At 41.2% G+C, this 16,128-nt stretch overlaps 1 protein-coding gene across 1 annotated transcript; it reads right to left on the reverse strand.

The window, feature by feature from the left end:
* Positions 1–925: 925 nt before the first annotated feature.
* Positions 926–12,787, reverse strand: LOC136179005 (presequence protease, mitochondrial-like). The gene is made up of 23 exons (XM_065953595.1): positions 12,675–12,787; positions 11,724–11,820; positions 10,962–11,122; positions 10,491–10,617; positions 10,232–10,320; positions 9,864–9,992; positions 9,074–9,187; positions 8,785–8,881; positions 8,183–8,317; positions 7,795–7,921; positions 6,914–7,042; positions 6,665–6,794; positions 6,368–6,488; positions 5,389–5,465; positions 5,110–5,275; positions 4,750–4,850; positions 4,256–4,376; positions 4,113–4,163; positions 3,168–3,280; positions 2,893–3,015; positions 1,577–1,722; positions 1,157–1,259; positions 926–1,019 (listed from the first exon to the last, which is right to left on the reverse strand). The coding sequence occupies exons 1-23, from the start codon at positions 12,773–12,775 to the stop codon at positions 926–928; spliced, it is 2,652 nt and encodes an 883-aa protein (XP_065809667.1). The 5' UTR covers positions 12,776–12,787.
* Positions 12,788–16,128: the final 3,341 nt, after the last annotated feature.

Here is a 16,128-nt window from a genome sequence, read left to right on the forward strand (position 1 = left end):
TTTCACCTGTGGTGTTCAAAGACTTGAAAAATAATTGTTAAAACTTCAATTTAAGGTCATAATATTCAACATTAACTAGCGGCTTATTAGCATGCTAACTAGTAGCATACTGGCTGCTTATTGGTCATTATGAAGCACTTATTAGTACCTTATCTACATGACCATAGTCTATAGTTAACAGGTCATTATCTAAGAGTTTGTTCTCATTACCTTCCTGATTACAGCTCATTGATAGAGAGTTAGGAAGTTGTTGAACATGAGTTATGATCTTGATATGCTTTTGTTTACTTCTACCTCATAAGGGTCGTACTGAGGGAAACATATTAAGATCATAATTCATGTTCAATCACTTCCTAACTGAGGAACCAATGAAAATGTAAAAAATTGTGGAAAATAGGACCACAGCCTCCATACATGGGGTGTGCACAAAAACCACTAGACTACCTGCGCCCCCACAAAGACCAACATGACCTGACTGAGTGTTTGCACATGACTCAGTTTGTTGTTTGAATTAGACAGAATGGCTCTGATGTTCTTCCTCTGCTCTGAGTTTCCCAGAGTAAACCACAGAGGAAGAAAGTCATTTGTATCCTGCAGAAAAAAACAAAAACACCTGATTGAAGTTTATATAAATGATATATCTCTTGATGATACTTTTGCAATGATCCCAAAAAGAAGAGCTCACTCACATAGTGTATTCCAACATGATCATATATTTCATTAAATATATACAGAATGAAGACGTATCTGAACCATGACAGCAGCTCTCAGTCCTCCTCTTGATATTGTGCGCTTCAGCTTTTTGACTCTTTAATAAAAAATCCTAACCGTAGACTTTCAGCATTCAGTACAGAAGAAGTCGTGCAGCTGTGATTCTCCAGAAGTCCAGTTGAGTATTTAAATCACAAGTTACCTACAGACTGGATTATTTTACGATCCATGAGGGATCTTTTTTAATCGCCTCGTTCTCTGGACCCAAGATAGCAACTCCACACGTCCTCTGACCGACGCCGAGGTATCTGCAGTGCGGGGGAAAGCAAGACACGAGTTAACACTTGATGTGGGAATAAACGGGAACAGTTTGTCAGTCTGTTTTTTCTTTTAGCTTCTCCTTCTCTTCATTTCTGAGTTATGTAAGGGGACATAAAGTTTGTACCTTTCAGCCACTTCCACCAGACTTTGGTGAGTGACAGCAAAAAGTCTTTCTCTGTGATTCTGCTTCATCTCATCGGTGACTCCGCTGAGGAAGCGACCCATTCCTGCAACACAAACACAGAGTGAACAAACCAGACAGCTAAGAGATAAAGTGGAGACAGTGACGGCTTTACAACAGAGACGGAGACTAAGTTAATAAAACTAATGAAGATCTCTTCATATCTGAACTTGGTTATAATTCAACTTTTTATTCATCATTTTATTCATTAATCCTTTAAAAGCTTTTAACCTCCATTAAAGACTTCTAATGTTGAAGTTGTCAGTGATGTACTGAGATGTTAAAGCTCCAGAGATCTGATTGGAGGAGGATCAGGTGAGGCATCCTGACAGCAGCTGGAGGGATCACTCAGTCGTTCCTCACCTTTGTCCGCGGGGGCCACAGGCGAGTCTACAGCCGAGAACACTGACAGTTTAGCTTCATCGATGTCCTGCTGGGTGAACTGTCCCGACTTCGCCCAGTCCACACCTCGACGAAACGCAGACAAGGTCTGCACCGAGTTTGGATCCCTTAGAGAAGTACGAGAAAGAAATACAAAATCAACGACACACTGTTCAACTCAAAGAAGATTCTTTTTAAACGTAGAAGTCATTTGGAATATTTTATTACAGCTGCCAAAAACGCCCCATGATGGCTTCCCTTAGTAAATTGTTCAGTCTTCTGTGTCTCTTTTTTTCCAGACAGATCGCCTGAATATTCTTGGAATATAAACATTTTGCATTTTGGACAAAGGGAGGAAGAAGAGGTCACATTTGAGAATATAGCAACAAATGTCTTTCAGCAAATAAACTCAAATTTCATGCGATTAGAACAAAATAAGTGCTGCTGCAACTTTGGTTCTTCCCTTGTCTCTCCAAAACTTGATTTAAAATACATTTTAAAGGTCACATATTCTGTTAAATCCTCTTCACCATGTTTCTATGTGTCTCTAGTCCGTCTACAAACCCCCCAATGATGAGAAAAGTCCATCCTCTCCGTCTTCTGCCTGCTCCACTTTTCAGAAAATGTGTACTCAAACAGGCCGTTTAGAGATTTTCCCTTCATGACATCACAAAGGGCAGTAGCCCCTCCCCCAGGTGGGTGACACTCCCACAGCTAGGTGTTTGTTCTGCCCTCTGAGTCTGCCTTCTCACCGTAAACAATAGAGCAGGTAGCAAGAAAGCCTGAGACACCCGAGCCCTTCCAGTGAGGGGGAGTGGTCAAACACAGCTCATTTAAATATTTAAAGGTACAGACACAGAAACAGCCTGTTCTGAGCAGGGCTGAAATAGAGGGGTTTATAGACAGGATCAAATACAGGATCAGAGTGGATTTAGAACAAGAAACTTCACACACATGTTTTGAGGAGCTCTGAGACTTTTTTAAACTGGTTGAAGAGAAGGAGAATATGTGACCTTTAACAAAATTCATATCTTGAAGACAACCCAGCCTGCCCCCTTTTATAGAATCTACCTCTACTCCTTCATAAGTACGGAGATTTTTTATGTATTAGATTCCATTAAATACACCTATTAACCAAAATGCACATCGTTTTCTAAGGTTCGAGAAAGCCTAAGTGTATATAAAATATTAATGTTTCAGCCAAGGCAACAAAATGAACTGTTATTGGATTTCCACGTCATTACAATTTCCATAATGTTTTTTAAAACTTTGTTGAGTGTGGTGTGGCGGCCTCTCACCTGTACGAGTAAAAAGAGAAAAGACCTCCTCCCATCCTGGCCCCGCCCCCGTAGGCTCCTCCCTTCTCCCTGATTTCTCCATGCAGAAACTTAGCCGTCATCATCCTCGACAAGATGCACAAACTTTAAGAGAAAAAAGGAAACAAAAAGTTTTTATTACACTTTAGATGAACTAAAAGTTACACGTAGAAAAAAGTAGAAAGACAAAAAACTGTCCGTGTAAATCAGACTTTTAAAGGAAGTGCTCATCCCTTGCCAGGTACAGGTGTGGTTACCTGGCGTAGTCGTGGTGGGAGAAGGGTACCGTACGAATACTCTCGCTGATAAAGTGAACAGGGAAGGGAAGCTGGAAGAACGTTTTCATCTGACACGGCTGGAAGTTTTGCTCCTGAAATCAGAGAAGATGATCTTTACTGTCACTGTACAAGTACAACAAAAACCTGTCGGAGCACACCTGTAGAGAAGTAGTTAAATATAGAACATATACAAATACTAAACCCACCAGTACATATACAAACAAAACAGTTATATTATACAATAAGATGTAAACTATGGTTAAGAGAGAGCTGAGCGGTACTGGTGGAATATTGTACTCAGGTATTAAAAAAAACAAATAAGCGTTATATTTATAATCTCATGCATGCACAGGACTTTGTTTTGAAGGAATGTCTCATAATAAAGGACAAAATAAAATTACAGGTGATCTCACAACTATTGAAATCAAAGGTTCAACTGTTTTGTGTTGGTGTTATTTTGCTTCTTCAAAGATTTTTGACTTTAAAATCTGTATTTTTGCGTTTCTATAAGACGGCCTTTCCTCATCTTTTCCATTATTTTATCTTCTTTAATCTGCAGAGACGGTTCTGCCTTTAATATAATGTGAACTCACTATGGCAGGGATATATTTAGAGGAGTGGTTCTTAATGGGTTTAGCTTTAGGACTCACCACCATCTCCTCCTGCGACCAGAGTTTCTGATATTGTTCAACCTATCAGGTTTATTTTCAATGAAAGATGTTTCAAAAGATGTGACAGAACAAAGATACAGAACATAGAACTTTACAGACTTTTTGACACCATCATTTTTTTCCCCTAGGAACTCAGTCACGACCCACTGAAAACAGCTCTGTGACCCACTTATGGGCCCCTACCCACCAGTTGAGAACCACTGACATAGCGAGCAAACAAACACAGAAATGTAAGATGTTCCTGAAAACTTACAGAGATGAGTTTCCGGCTCAGCCCCGAGACATCCGATGGGTCGAGAGGCCTCTTTAGAAAAAAAAATCAAGAGAATATTAAAATCTAATTTTAAGAATTATTCTGCCTGCTTTCATGTTTTGATTTGTTTGTTGATAGTTTACCTCAATAATGTTACTTCTGACCGGTTTGCGCTCCTTTCTGTTGTCAGCCACGTCCTTCATGAAGCTCTCCAGCTGTGCTGCCGTGTCCGACATTTTCTGTGGAGTAGTGTTGATCGCACACCTGTAAGAGACAAACATTTACATTGACGAGCATGTTACAAACAGACCCTTTATATTGAAACCATGTTGCAGTAATTAAAATAACATTAACTGCAGAATACTGTCACTATCTCTTCATCATTCAAAAATCTATCACCATGGAGGCGACCATAGCCTAGTGGTTAGTGGACGCCCCATGTGTGGAGGCTGTAGTCCTCCAAGCGGACGACCTGTGGCTCATTTCCTGCTTTCCCCACTCTCTCTCTCTCTCTCTCTCTCTCTCTCTCTCTCTGATTTCTGACTCTGTCCACTGTCCTGTCTCTAAAATAAAGGCCCAAAAAGCCCCAAAACAAAACCTTTTAAAAGAAAACCTCTCCTCAGGTGTAACATCTCACCTCATGTTGTCCGGGTTGAGAAGATGCTTCTTGATCCTGACGAGCGTTCGGATGACTTGGCTGAGGTCGGACAACTCGGCGACCCTCTTCATAAACTTCACCTGAAGTAATCATTGATAAAAGATGGATAAAATATGAAGCGAGAGAATGGAAAAACAAAAAACCTCTTGCACAAAGTAGGAACAAATGAAATTGTCTCTGCTTGTCAGAAAAAAATCATGCTATACTGTATGTCTTGAATCTGCGTCTGCGTAATTTACTTCAAGCTTTAAATCACTATGACAACACTTCTTAAAGCTGACGTGCAGGAGTCAGACACTATCATTTTAGTTTTTTAGGATCAACACTCCAGGTGCATACCTGTTCCATCCCACCAAGCGTCTCATTGAGGTCTCCTGCTGGAGTCAGGTGACGGCCTGCACGTGTCATGGCGTACATGTGGCCCGAGTAGGAGATCCCATTGGCTAACTCCTGTGCTGACATCATCACCAGCACTCTCAGGCGCTCCACCTCGTCAAAGTGGGGGCTGTAGTGGAAAAAAAAAAAAAAAAAAAAGATAAATATCGAGCTGTCTTCTCAGCCTCCTCGAATTTCAGGACACATTTTCTCTCAGTTTATAAGAAGTGATGGAGGACGTACTTGTTGAATATGTCGCTCCACAGATGAAACATGTGAGGAAGGTTTCTCTCCAGGCAGGAGGAGGACAGGAGGACACCCTGGAACAGAGAACACAGAGACAAGACTCTTCTTTGATTACCTCTTTTATACCGATGTAATGTAACCAGCAGCAGTTAAACATTGAACCAAGATAAATCACAACCTCTGTTTATGTAACACACGATCACTCAGTTTCAATTTCTGCAGCTTTGAGGAGACATTTGATTTTTGAAGACGACGCAGCAGAAAGAAGATGGGTTTCCACAATGCACAAGAATCATCATAATAAAGAACAAACATTTAATTAATATAGAATAAAGTTACTAAATTACATGTGATGTCATATATGAAGGAACCTGACATGGAGCAGCATACTTCATTACTCCATTCATCCATTTTCTTCCACTTATCAAAGGTCAGGTCTCTGTGGCAGCAGTAGTAATTCAACCCAGACTTCTCTCTCCCCAGTTCCTCCTGAGGGATTCTGACGTGTTCCCAGGCCAGTGGGGATATACACAGTAATCCCTCCAGTAAACTCTGGGTCTACCCCGGGGTCTCCTCCCAGTTGGGGCGTGCTCAGAAGACCTCAAAGGGAGGCGTCCAGGTGGCATCCTAATCAGATGGCCGAACCACCTCGACTGGCTCCTTTAGATTTGAGGGAGAAACGGCTCTACTCTGAGCTCTACCAGAATGTCTGAGCTCCTCGCCCTCTCTCTAAGACTGAGCCCAGCCGACCTCTGGAGGAAACTCATTTCAGCCGCTTGTATCCACCATCTTATTATTTCGGTCACTACCCATAGCTCATGATCATAGGTGACCGGTAAATGGAGAGCTTTGCCTTCAGGCTCAGACTCACTCCCTACATCATCTAAAGTATTCTTGTCCAGAAATGTCTCTGTCCAAACATTACTTCTATCCATATATTTGTAAGACTTTTCAAACACAGTAAGCTGGTACTGACCTGCTCGTACATGTCCAGCTGGGTGGAGTCAGGGACGACCTGGGTGGAGACAGACATGCCCCCAGTCCTCAGCTCCATCTGCTGGGACTGTTGTCTGTAGTCCAGACCTCCACAGCCCATCCTGATTTAACAAACAGACACACATGCAATCTTTAAAATGCTTTCAAACACCACCTGTCCAAACCTTACACAAATACAGAAAAGATCAATAAAGCATAATATCTTCAAACTTTTCATATACCAGGTGACACATTTTGAAATCTTGCTCTGGTCCAATCGACTGTCAGGTGAACTTACTTGGTGACAACGCTGCAGAAGAGCGGGACATAGAGCCTGAGGTCCTCCGGCAGTGTGTTGAGACTGCACATGGCTCTGAAGTAAACTAGCCCGTTGGTGGGCTGCTCACAGTACTGCACCGGTACGCCGACTGAAGGAGACAAGGAGAGGAAACATTTTAAGGGGTTTTAACCACAACACTCTGAGATGATTCTTCCTTGTTGTGTATAATGTTTTATAAACTTGTGTAGAGCGGACACTGGGCCGTACCTGCTGTGCTGATCTGAACAGGAGTAACAGGGATCGTGGGCTCAATGTCAGACACTTTCAGCGCCGGCAAACAGGAGGCGTCCTGCGTTTTGCTCTGAGCAGCCAGCAGCTCCAGACCTTTTCCCAAGAAGAAGAAGAAGAACATGAATATGAAACAGACAGTTAAATCAGAAGTGCCTCAATCAAATCCTTCTGAAATGTTTCAACAAGTTTTACTGGTTGGGTCATAAACAGAAAAGTGAATGCAGGTGAAATGTTCTTTTATGGTTTTCCATCAGTAAATCTCTGTACTTTAATGTTTCTAACAAGTCCCCTCAAAGACGGTTTTTAATATTTAAGGCAACTCCTCACCCCCTCGGACTAAAACTGGCAAATGACACTCAATTCAGTAACACTTTTGTCTGTCTTTGAAAACTTATAGAGCAGCTTTGAATGATTTGCAGCTCAAAAAACATCTTATTTATCTGATACTGGCGTCAATAAAAAACACCTCAAGCCGTTTAGCGCCCTCTGCTGACTCATCCTGGGATTACTCCAACATATGTTTACCTCATGCTCTATAACTCTGCCTATGTTTAGTTTGAACATGCAGCATTGTAACACTATATGACTAAATGAGGGATCTAGAATAGGTCAACATGAATATATTCTGTATACAGTCACATTGCAGCGCTTGATGTTTTTTTCCCAGTTATTGTGTTAATCTGATGGTTTATTGGATTTTTTGGGGCTTCAATCAAATCAATCAAGCAGCCAATAAAAGCCTGTTTGCTTCAGACAATTCTGTGTGATTTCACAGAGTCAAGCTCAGAAAGTGTTTTAACAGAAGCAGAGAAACACAGATTTCCTCCGTGGAGCAGTTTCAATCATTTGTACCTTGATGTCTTTTTTGTCGCTGTCTGACAGAGCATGGATCTTTTTCTGGAGCTTCTCCTCCTCGGCTTTGGCCTGTTTCTCCAAGTAGACCTCATCCGGACTCATGGACAGGGTCAGTCTGTGTGTGTTCTCCTGTAGGGGGGGTAATGGGGATTTGAAGAGGAAGAGAAAAAACACAAATGATACAGAAAACCTTCAAAGTTCATGTTTTTTTGTCATGATCTTAAAACACTCCAGGGCTGCTGAGGTTGACCTTAAGAGCAGACCGAGTATTTCCCCCTACAGAGAACATTAGTGAGACTTGTAAAAGGTTTATTCTTGTATTTTTTTTAAACCTTTTTTTCACATATTTCTGGATGTTTTGAAGAAAAGTACTTTCCCAGTGTCACACACCTTAAAGTAGTGCTTGACTTTGTCCTGGAGGAAGCGAGGGTTTTCCTTCAGGGTCTGTTTGAACTTGGCAACGCTGTCGTTGATCTGCAGCAGCTCCACCGGGTCGCCGTCGTGGTTCCACGATGACGCAATGTACTAGAAAAAACAAAAATGTACATACATACACAAACAGCCATGAATAATGAAACCGACATGTGAAACATGCAGCAGAATCCACAAAGCGATTATAACATTACTGACAAAATAAAACTAATCTAAGTGTCCTGTTTGACTCTTACATTGATGTATAGTGATTAAAACTTTACTTCTCATACACATGTGTAATCCCTTTAAATATTATACTCTCTGTGATTATTGAGTTTACTGCAACTCATCAAAAAAAGGAAGAAATCAGCAAATAAACTGCTGTGAAAACAAGCTCATCTCATACGTTTAGACATGTTTAAAACATTCTGTATTTGTATAGAAATACACAGAGTATATAGTGGTAGAAACACAAGATTTCAGCAGAGACAACATAACTAACATCATCATTGTTCCTGACATATCTCACACATAGAGGTTTATAAATACATGCAGTGTCCTTGTGTTTGTGAACTCACCGAGGCCAGAGACAGGCCGAAGTTTGTGGACTGGTGCTTCATCTGGATCTCGATCTTATGCAGGAGAGCGTCGATTCTTTCCTCCTCAAAGCCGCTCCTGTCGATGATGACGAGGACTCATTTTATCTTATGTGCCGTTTCAATTTCATGTAACCAAGCAACTCATCATCCTTCATGTGCAAGTAGACCTTACAGTTTATGGCTTTATCAAAACAAGCTGACACTTAGAGAGAGCAGGTTTGTAAACATATATTAAAGTCTTAAATACAAAAGGGAGCGTGGGACTTACTCGATGATGTCGTTGATGGTTTGGCTGATGATTTGCTTCACTCTCTCGGTGTCCTCCTCGGCCATTCCCTGCAGTCCTATACTGAACGACGCCTCTTTGGTGCTGCCGTCATATCTGCAGAACACAACATTTCAGAACAATGCAGTACTCTGAGCGCTGTCTGCAGCACATGAGGCAGAGCATCACAGCTCAGCAGCAATATACTAAAATGTTAAATTATCTTTTAATAGACATTTCTAAAAGAAAGTTGTCATCTAAGTAGCTTAGCAAAATCATATAGATGACAACCCGTCTTTAAAGAGTAACTAAACCCCCAGAGTACAAAGTATCTAAATTTAAATTCCACATTTTGTGTTAGAAATATGCATAGCTACGGCCCTCTACAGGTTGAACCCATCTACTGCAATTACATTCTTCTATTGGCTTATCTGGTGTTTAGAGAATTGCATGGATTGACAATAACTGAAATCTTAGCGGCTGGCTGTAAAATATTTACAAACGTGCCAAAATGAGGATGTTTATTTTAAAACATTAGAGCCATAACATTCAAATCCTCCAGGGGGCATCATCCCCATCCTCTCCTGCCCCTCTCTGTCGTCTCCATCGGCTGTCTCAGCACTGACAGATCAAATGGTTCTGGACCGTCGTTGAGCCTCTGGATCAGAGAAGTCCTCCACATTAAACCAAACTTCTGTCCTCGCTGCTTCTCCAGCCGTCGCTCTAAATAACCTCTGAGCTTGCTGATCATTTTATTTGTGAGAGTTTGTTACTTTGCGTCCTGTGTACTCACCCTACAACAGAGGAGAAGTCAGTTCCTATATTGGGTTCGATGAGCGCTTTGTAGAAGGGAGAGTTGGGTCCAGAGATCATGAGAGACGACAGCAGGCTGAGGGTGAATCCTTCAAATGTGTCAGTGATGCTGCGCGGGGAAAAAAACAAAGAGATTTTAAATATTTCTGAACAATAGGACTTGCTAAAAACTTCACTTTGAATGAAGAGAATTGTTGAGTGAATCCTTTCTGTACTGTAAAGCTCTCAGTCTTTAAAAAGTCGTCGACATGACAACCAAGATGTAGTGAATAAAGAGGAGGATGGAGGCTCTTTTTATGGCTTCTCCCATCTTAATGCAAAATAAAAAGAAATGATTTTCGGTCTTACTCTCCCAGCAGGTAGCTCACACACAGCGTGTTCTGCCGGGCCGGATCCGGAGCCAGAGCGTCAGGGCTGCAGGTCACATGGTCCTCTCTCTGGGGAAACCATTGAGATTCAAGACGACATCAAAACGACTAATCAATGCATTTCAGTGTGTTAATATAAAAGCATGCAATAATAAACAGCTGTTGAGATTGTTGGTGTAGTTTTTAAGATCTATTGATCAGTAGAAGTTACAGATGCTGGTCTGGATTATGACACTCACAGGGCTGCTCCAGTGTGACTGGGGGGGGACCTCTGTGTTCGGGTTGATGCGTTCAAACTTGGACAGAGCTTCCTCTTCGATCTGCTTCAGATGCTGCTCCAAAGGCAAATCTCCATACGTGAAGAACCTGAGGAGCACATGGAGGACACTCTCAGGGGTGTTTTCTGAGCAATTTTAAAGCCTGCATGTTAAATTATTTTTAAGGAATTATGATCATTCTGAAATAAATAAGATCGATAAAGCATGAAACAGACAAACTAGCATCAGTTACCATCAAATTATTCAAGTTTCCTGTGTTTCATATCTACTGTGTCAATGTGAGCCTGCATCGTTCTGCTGCAGGAGATTATTAAATGTAACAAAGAAAGGATTCTGCTGGCTAACACCTGCTCTCATCTCATTTCGTCACAGCACTTTACAGTTTCCTGTCCCTTCTAGGCTCACAGTGTACACGTGTGTGTGTCCATGTACCTGGCGTTGCTGGGTTGGTAATGCGTGGCGTGGAACTGCTTGAGCTGTTCCCAGGTAAGGTCAGGGATGGCTAGAGGCTCTCCTCCTGACACCACAGAGTACGTGTGGTCTGGATACAGCTTGTTCTGGAGGTGCTGGGCGTACACGCGCTCGTTGTCGGACTAAAAAAAAAAACACACAATCAAACGTTAAACAGTCACTGACACACTCTTATTTCAAAACCATTTATCTGACGTCACCTGTTCATCTCATATCTGGAACTTGTTTCACTGCTGTTGCATTAGGCCCCATGTCCGCCTAGCATTTTATAGATTTTGTTAGCTTTTTCTGAGTGTCTTTGTTCTATTGTTCCCAATGAGGAGAGAGCGTTTGCAGCAGCAGCAAAGCGCAGCGTCCAGCGCCTTTCTTCCGAACGCTCTGCCTAATTTGTGCAGCCGCTCCGAGCGCTTCAAACTAAAAATCAACGCCGCTGTTGACGTCACCGGCGCTTTTCTTTCAACCAGCCGAACATAAAGTTCATCATCTAGACAAAGTAGGAGGTCAAGCATCCTCCGTTTGATGCTCAAAGTGACAGATAAAAAATATCAAACAGAGAAAAGCAACGGAGCTGTGTCGGTCATACAGGAGCTGTTGTCAACAGACTGTTGTCATAGAGACAGGACGGACAGCAGCAGAAATATGAGATATCTGAAGCTACTTAAGAGAACACTTTACTATATTGTATCTACGTGTAGAAAGGTGACTTGGAAAGAGTAGACTTACAAAAACCCCTTTCATTTCATTGAACACCACTCCTTTAAAGACCAGAGGGGAGTTGGGATCTGTTGGGTTTTCATTCTCCAGCCTCCAGCCCTCCTGCCTGCAAAATCAACACAAACAGAAATGAACTAGTGAAGAGCAGATTTCATCAGCGACTGTTTCAAACAAGTGATATCAGAAAGGTCTTGGACTCTTTTAGGCTGGCTACACACTCGACAATATTCAGATCTTAACCTATTTAAAAAACGTGGGAGACCAAAGACATAAGGACAGCTAAATGATTCTAAACATTATAATCCTCCGACTGCACACACTAGACGATTTGACCCGACTGTGAGACCACACACCTGCAGTTTGTAGAAACGAGTTCACAGTGGTGATCCCACAGACACGAGATCTCACAGAAACTCGTGTGATCAAACGTGACTTCAGAAGAAAAACAAATATGGAAGACAGTCGAGACATTAAAAAGCCACTCATGTTGTTACTCAAGCTGCTCTTCTTTTTCTATATTCCTCTTGGCTCAGGGCACAGTTATGTTTGTGTTCACTGGCATGTTTGTGAGCTGTAAAAGTGATGCTCTCTTCGCTCTCTTTTTGGCTACTGCAGGTATTCAGTCGGAGGCAGCCCGATCTGGAATGGTAAATATCAAACATGTTTTTGTATTTAGGATTCCAGATCGGGGAGGCTCTGACTCGATCAGGAGCTGTAAAATAAACATATTGACACCACACACTTGAAGATTATTTGGACAAATAAAAGGCCCAAAATCAGGCCTAAACTCCCCTAGTGTGAAGCCAGCCTCAGGACAAACAGTCCAACTAACAGAGTTAACAGCTGACTATAAAGACAAAATCTTCACTGAATATTTAAAAGTTGACTTTTGCTACAATGCTATCAAGTCAAATAAATACAAACATGAAACAAATATGAGAAGCAGCAGTCACCACTCACCAGAAATCCTGCTCTCGTAAACACGGGAAGAAAGCTGCATCCAGATAGACCGAGAGAAGATTCTGGAAGTCTTTTCCATTTTGGGTTGAGAACGGATACATGGTGTAGTCACTGGCTGTTTACGAAGGGAGGCAACAACAAAAAAACATGTCAGACATAAAGCTCATCAGCAAGCCAAGAATTAAGAAACAATCATCTGAAAGTTATTTTCTCTTCTAAAACTGACCGGTAAAACTATTAAAAGATAAGCTAGCTAATTAGCTTTTTATTTAACTGTAGGAGGATTATGTGTATGAAACATAAACTGTAAATATTAATGGATGAAGCCTGAGTGATGTCACCCATCTGTTACAGCAGGGGCTCCTGAGGCTCATCGGCAGCAGCCACCATGCTGGAAATCCTGTCTCAGTCTAACTTTCTAGACTGAGAGTTGGAGCTGAGGCGGGTTTTAAGCCTCGTACACATCGCACCCACCTGTCAATCATGTCAGCTACTTGGCTAAATATGGTTAACACGTATCGTTCCTCAAATCGGATTTGTTGTAGAAAAATACACTCTCCGTACAGTGTGTGCCCATGTGGACAACAACTAATCCAGGCTGTTAACATATTTATTCATGCTGTAAAAACAGTTTTTTATTTGCATGTGTTGTGTGAATGTGAATTCCGGTGTTCCTGGAGCCAGCCTCTAGTGGACACTCGATGAACTGCAGGATTTTGCACTTCCACATTGGCTTCATTTTTCAACACTGCACTGGTTGTGCAATTCTTTCATTACTTGGAATCAAACCGACTTTTGCAAGGCAAGGCTTTGTAAATTAAAGCAGCAGTAGGAATCAGTAGGTTTGTATTTGAAACAGGATTATGACTTCAATCTGAGGCGAAGTACGTCTAAAGACAACATCAATGATCTGCTTCAATCATCAGTTTGACCATCTGATAGACAAAAACAAGGAATAAAGGTCAGGTCAATGTATTTAATCCAGTATGTGAACCACCAGTATGTGAAAACACCTCTTCCAATGGTGGTGAAGTTCAGTGGAACTCTGACGCCTCTCTGTCCAGCCTCTACATGCTGGACAGGGGTTTAACTGGACTCCTGGAGACTCTGCTGAGTTCTGTAAGTCATTAGGGGACAATGTGTTAACATCTATGTTTTTTTTCCATGTTTCTACAGAAAGCTGATTATACTTTTCTTCACTGCACTCGCATACTACGGTACTTTGACGAAACCAGTAAAGCCAAATTTCTTGATTTCAATATCATATGTGGACGTAGGACATTCCTCTGACCAGTCCCTCTCGTTTTCCTTGCACCACAGCAGACATGGATCTCAGGCATTCTGTTAACCTTTCACCCTCGCACGTACACACACAGCCTGTTCTGAGCAGGGCTGAAATAGAGGGGTTTATAGGCATGATCAAATACAGGATCAGAGTGGATTTAGAACAAGACACTTCACACACATGTTTAGAGGAGCTCTGAGACTTATTTAAACATGTTGAAGAGGAGGAGAATATGTGACCTTTAAGTCATGAAGGCTGTCAGTGCTAGTGATGACTTTTGTTCTCTTATCTGTGCTGTATCACTAACCATCTACCCAATTGATAGAAATATGTACAATGAGGTATCTTAAAACATGAATTATCATAATCTAAAAACATCATAACACAATAGTAATTAGAAAACACAGAGGCTGAAGGCTGCAGGAAATATTATCAGACAAAAAAAAGTGATGAAGAATATGTTTTTATGCTCCTGATATGTGGAAGACACCGCATCTGAAAATCAAAGTAACAAAGTCTATGAATAATAAAATTTAAAACAATGTAAGACCTATCTTTTGAAACAGACTTTCAGTGGAGAGTAAAATGACAGAAGATGTCTTGTTTTAAAGACTTTTACTGATTGGATCGAAACAATTGATCGTTTATTGGTGGGATGTTAGTCTTCTAAAAGGTCGGACTTATAGCTGCACATTAGAAATGTATCTCATTCATAAAAGTATCCACTGTTTCAGCCAATACCATACTCCTTATTTGACTGTTTAGGTGTCGCTCTATTGTACTTAAAAAAAGAACGGCCTTTTTGCAGTTTCCACTAACGAGCCTCAGCCAGACTTAATAAATAACCTGATAATGACTGCGGAGTATATCAGTCAAAAATCCAAACGTCTCTAGTTGAGATATTTGTATGCACTGTTACATCATTACTACAAAGTGTGATTAAACCAGTCTTCACTAACTATTATTGGGTCGAAATTCAAACATCTAAACCATTTATTCAAAGATCACATTTAAAAAGGTGTATTGACACGTTTCCTTAAGGTGGTGAAGTTCAGTGGCACTCTGACGCCTCCCTGTGGTTTCTCAGATTTTGACAGCCCTGTATTGCAGGTGCTCACCTCAAGCTGCCTTCCCACATTAGTGTAACCACTGACCTGAGAAGGGACACTTAACCAGCCTCAGTCAGAATATGAACATACCTGATAATGAATGCTTTGTATATTTTATTCACTGTTGAAACATAACTACAAAGTTTGATTTCACCAGTCCTGAGCCTACTTACTTGTGCCTGATAAAGAAGTGAAGGTGGGTAAACTGTAGTGTTGTAGTGCTCAAAATCGGTCTGGATCTTTAAAAGGTCTTGCTTTCTTCTCGTAATCAAAATCATTTTTACTCGGCCTCATCTCGGTCTCGGATTTTAAAGATGATGATTGTTTTATTTATATTTATAGTCTTGGTCTCGTCTCAGTCTTGCCCTGCCTTGGCCTTGGTCTCGTCTCGGTCTCTGAGCATTCTGATTTCAGGTTTGTTTTGGTCTCAGTTCGTGTGGTCTTGACTACAACACTTGGTAAAACATACACAGATGAAACACAAATTTAAACTTCTGCGTACTATTTTATTGTACTTTTGTATGAATTCTCCAAAGTCTAACCTCTCTATTGCAGCATTACGTCTTTTTTGAATCTGTATGTTGTTGTTTGTTTATACACTGTCTGTGTTGTCTTCTCCTTTAAAGCACAACAAATCTTTTTTTACAAAATAGCTCTATGAAACTGTAGATTTCAGAGGAAACCAAACATGAAGCTTTTCAATGTTTGCTTCAACTATTGTGAGCTGTAAGTTATTTAAAAACATCATGTGGTTGTTCAATGTTGTCTTTTAATCTTAACTGCACGATAAAACTCAGACTGACAAACTCACACTGTCCCTTTAAGAGAATTCATCACATGAGTGAGGGCAGCATGGTAACCTCTCCCTATTGCTCAACTCCACTCTGTGCACACATTTCCTGGTTCCCTCTCGTTCACTAATATACGAGTGCAAGATAGGTGTAACCAACAAGTGAGCTGCCCAGCCCCGTGCAGCCTGGATCAGCAAATGAGCAGCGACAAAAGGACACTGAGGTATTTTTTGTCGGTGGACTACTTCTATTACACATCCAAATTCTTC

The sequence above is a fragment of the Labrus bergylta genome, chromosome 4 (genome assembly GCF_963930695.1).
Source record: "Labrus bergylta chromosome 4, fLabBer1.1, whole genome shotgun sequence".
NCBI classification, from domain to species: domain Eukaryota; kingdom Metazoa; phylum Chordata; class Actinopteri; order Labriformes; family Labridae; genus Labrus; species Labrus bergylta.

Bases quoted from the DNA above. Each gene is read 5' to 3' on its own strand.
- LOC136179005 (XM_065953595.1), bottom strand. From the start codon at position 12,775: ATGTATCCGTTCTCAACCCAAAATGGAAAAGACTTCCAGAATCTTCTC. The intron at 9,188-9,863 runs GTGAGTACACAG...TGTGTTCTGCAG, and splicing joins GACTTCTCCTCTGTTGTAGG to ATATGACGGCAGCACCAAAG. The intron at 3,016-3,167 runs GTAACCACACCT...TTTCTCTTAAAG, and splicing joins TCCCACCACGACTACGCCAG to TTTGTGCATCTTGTCGAGGA.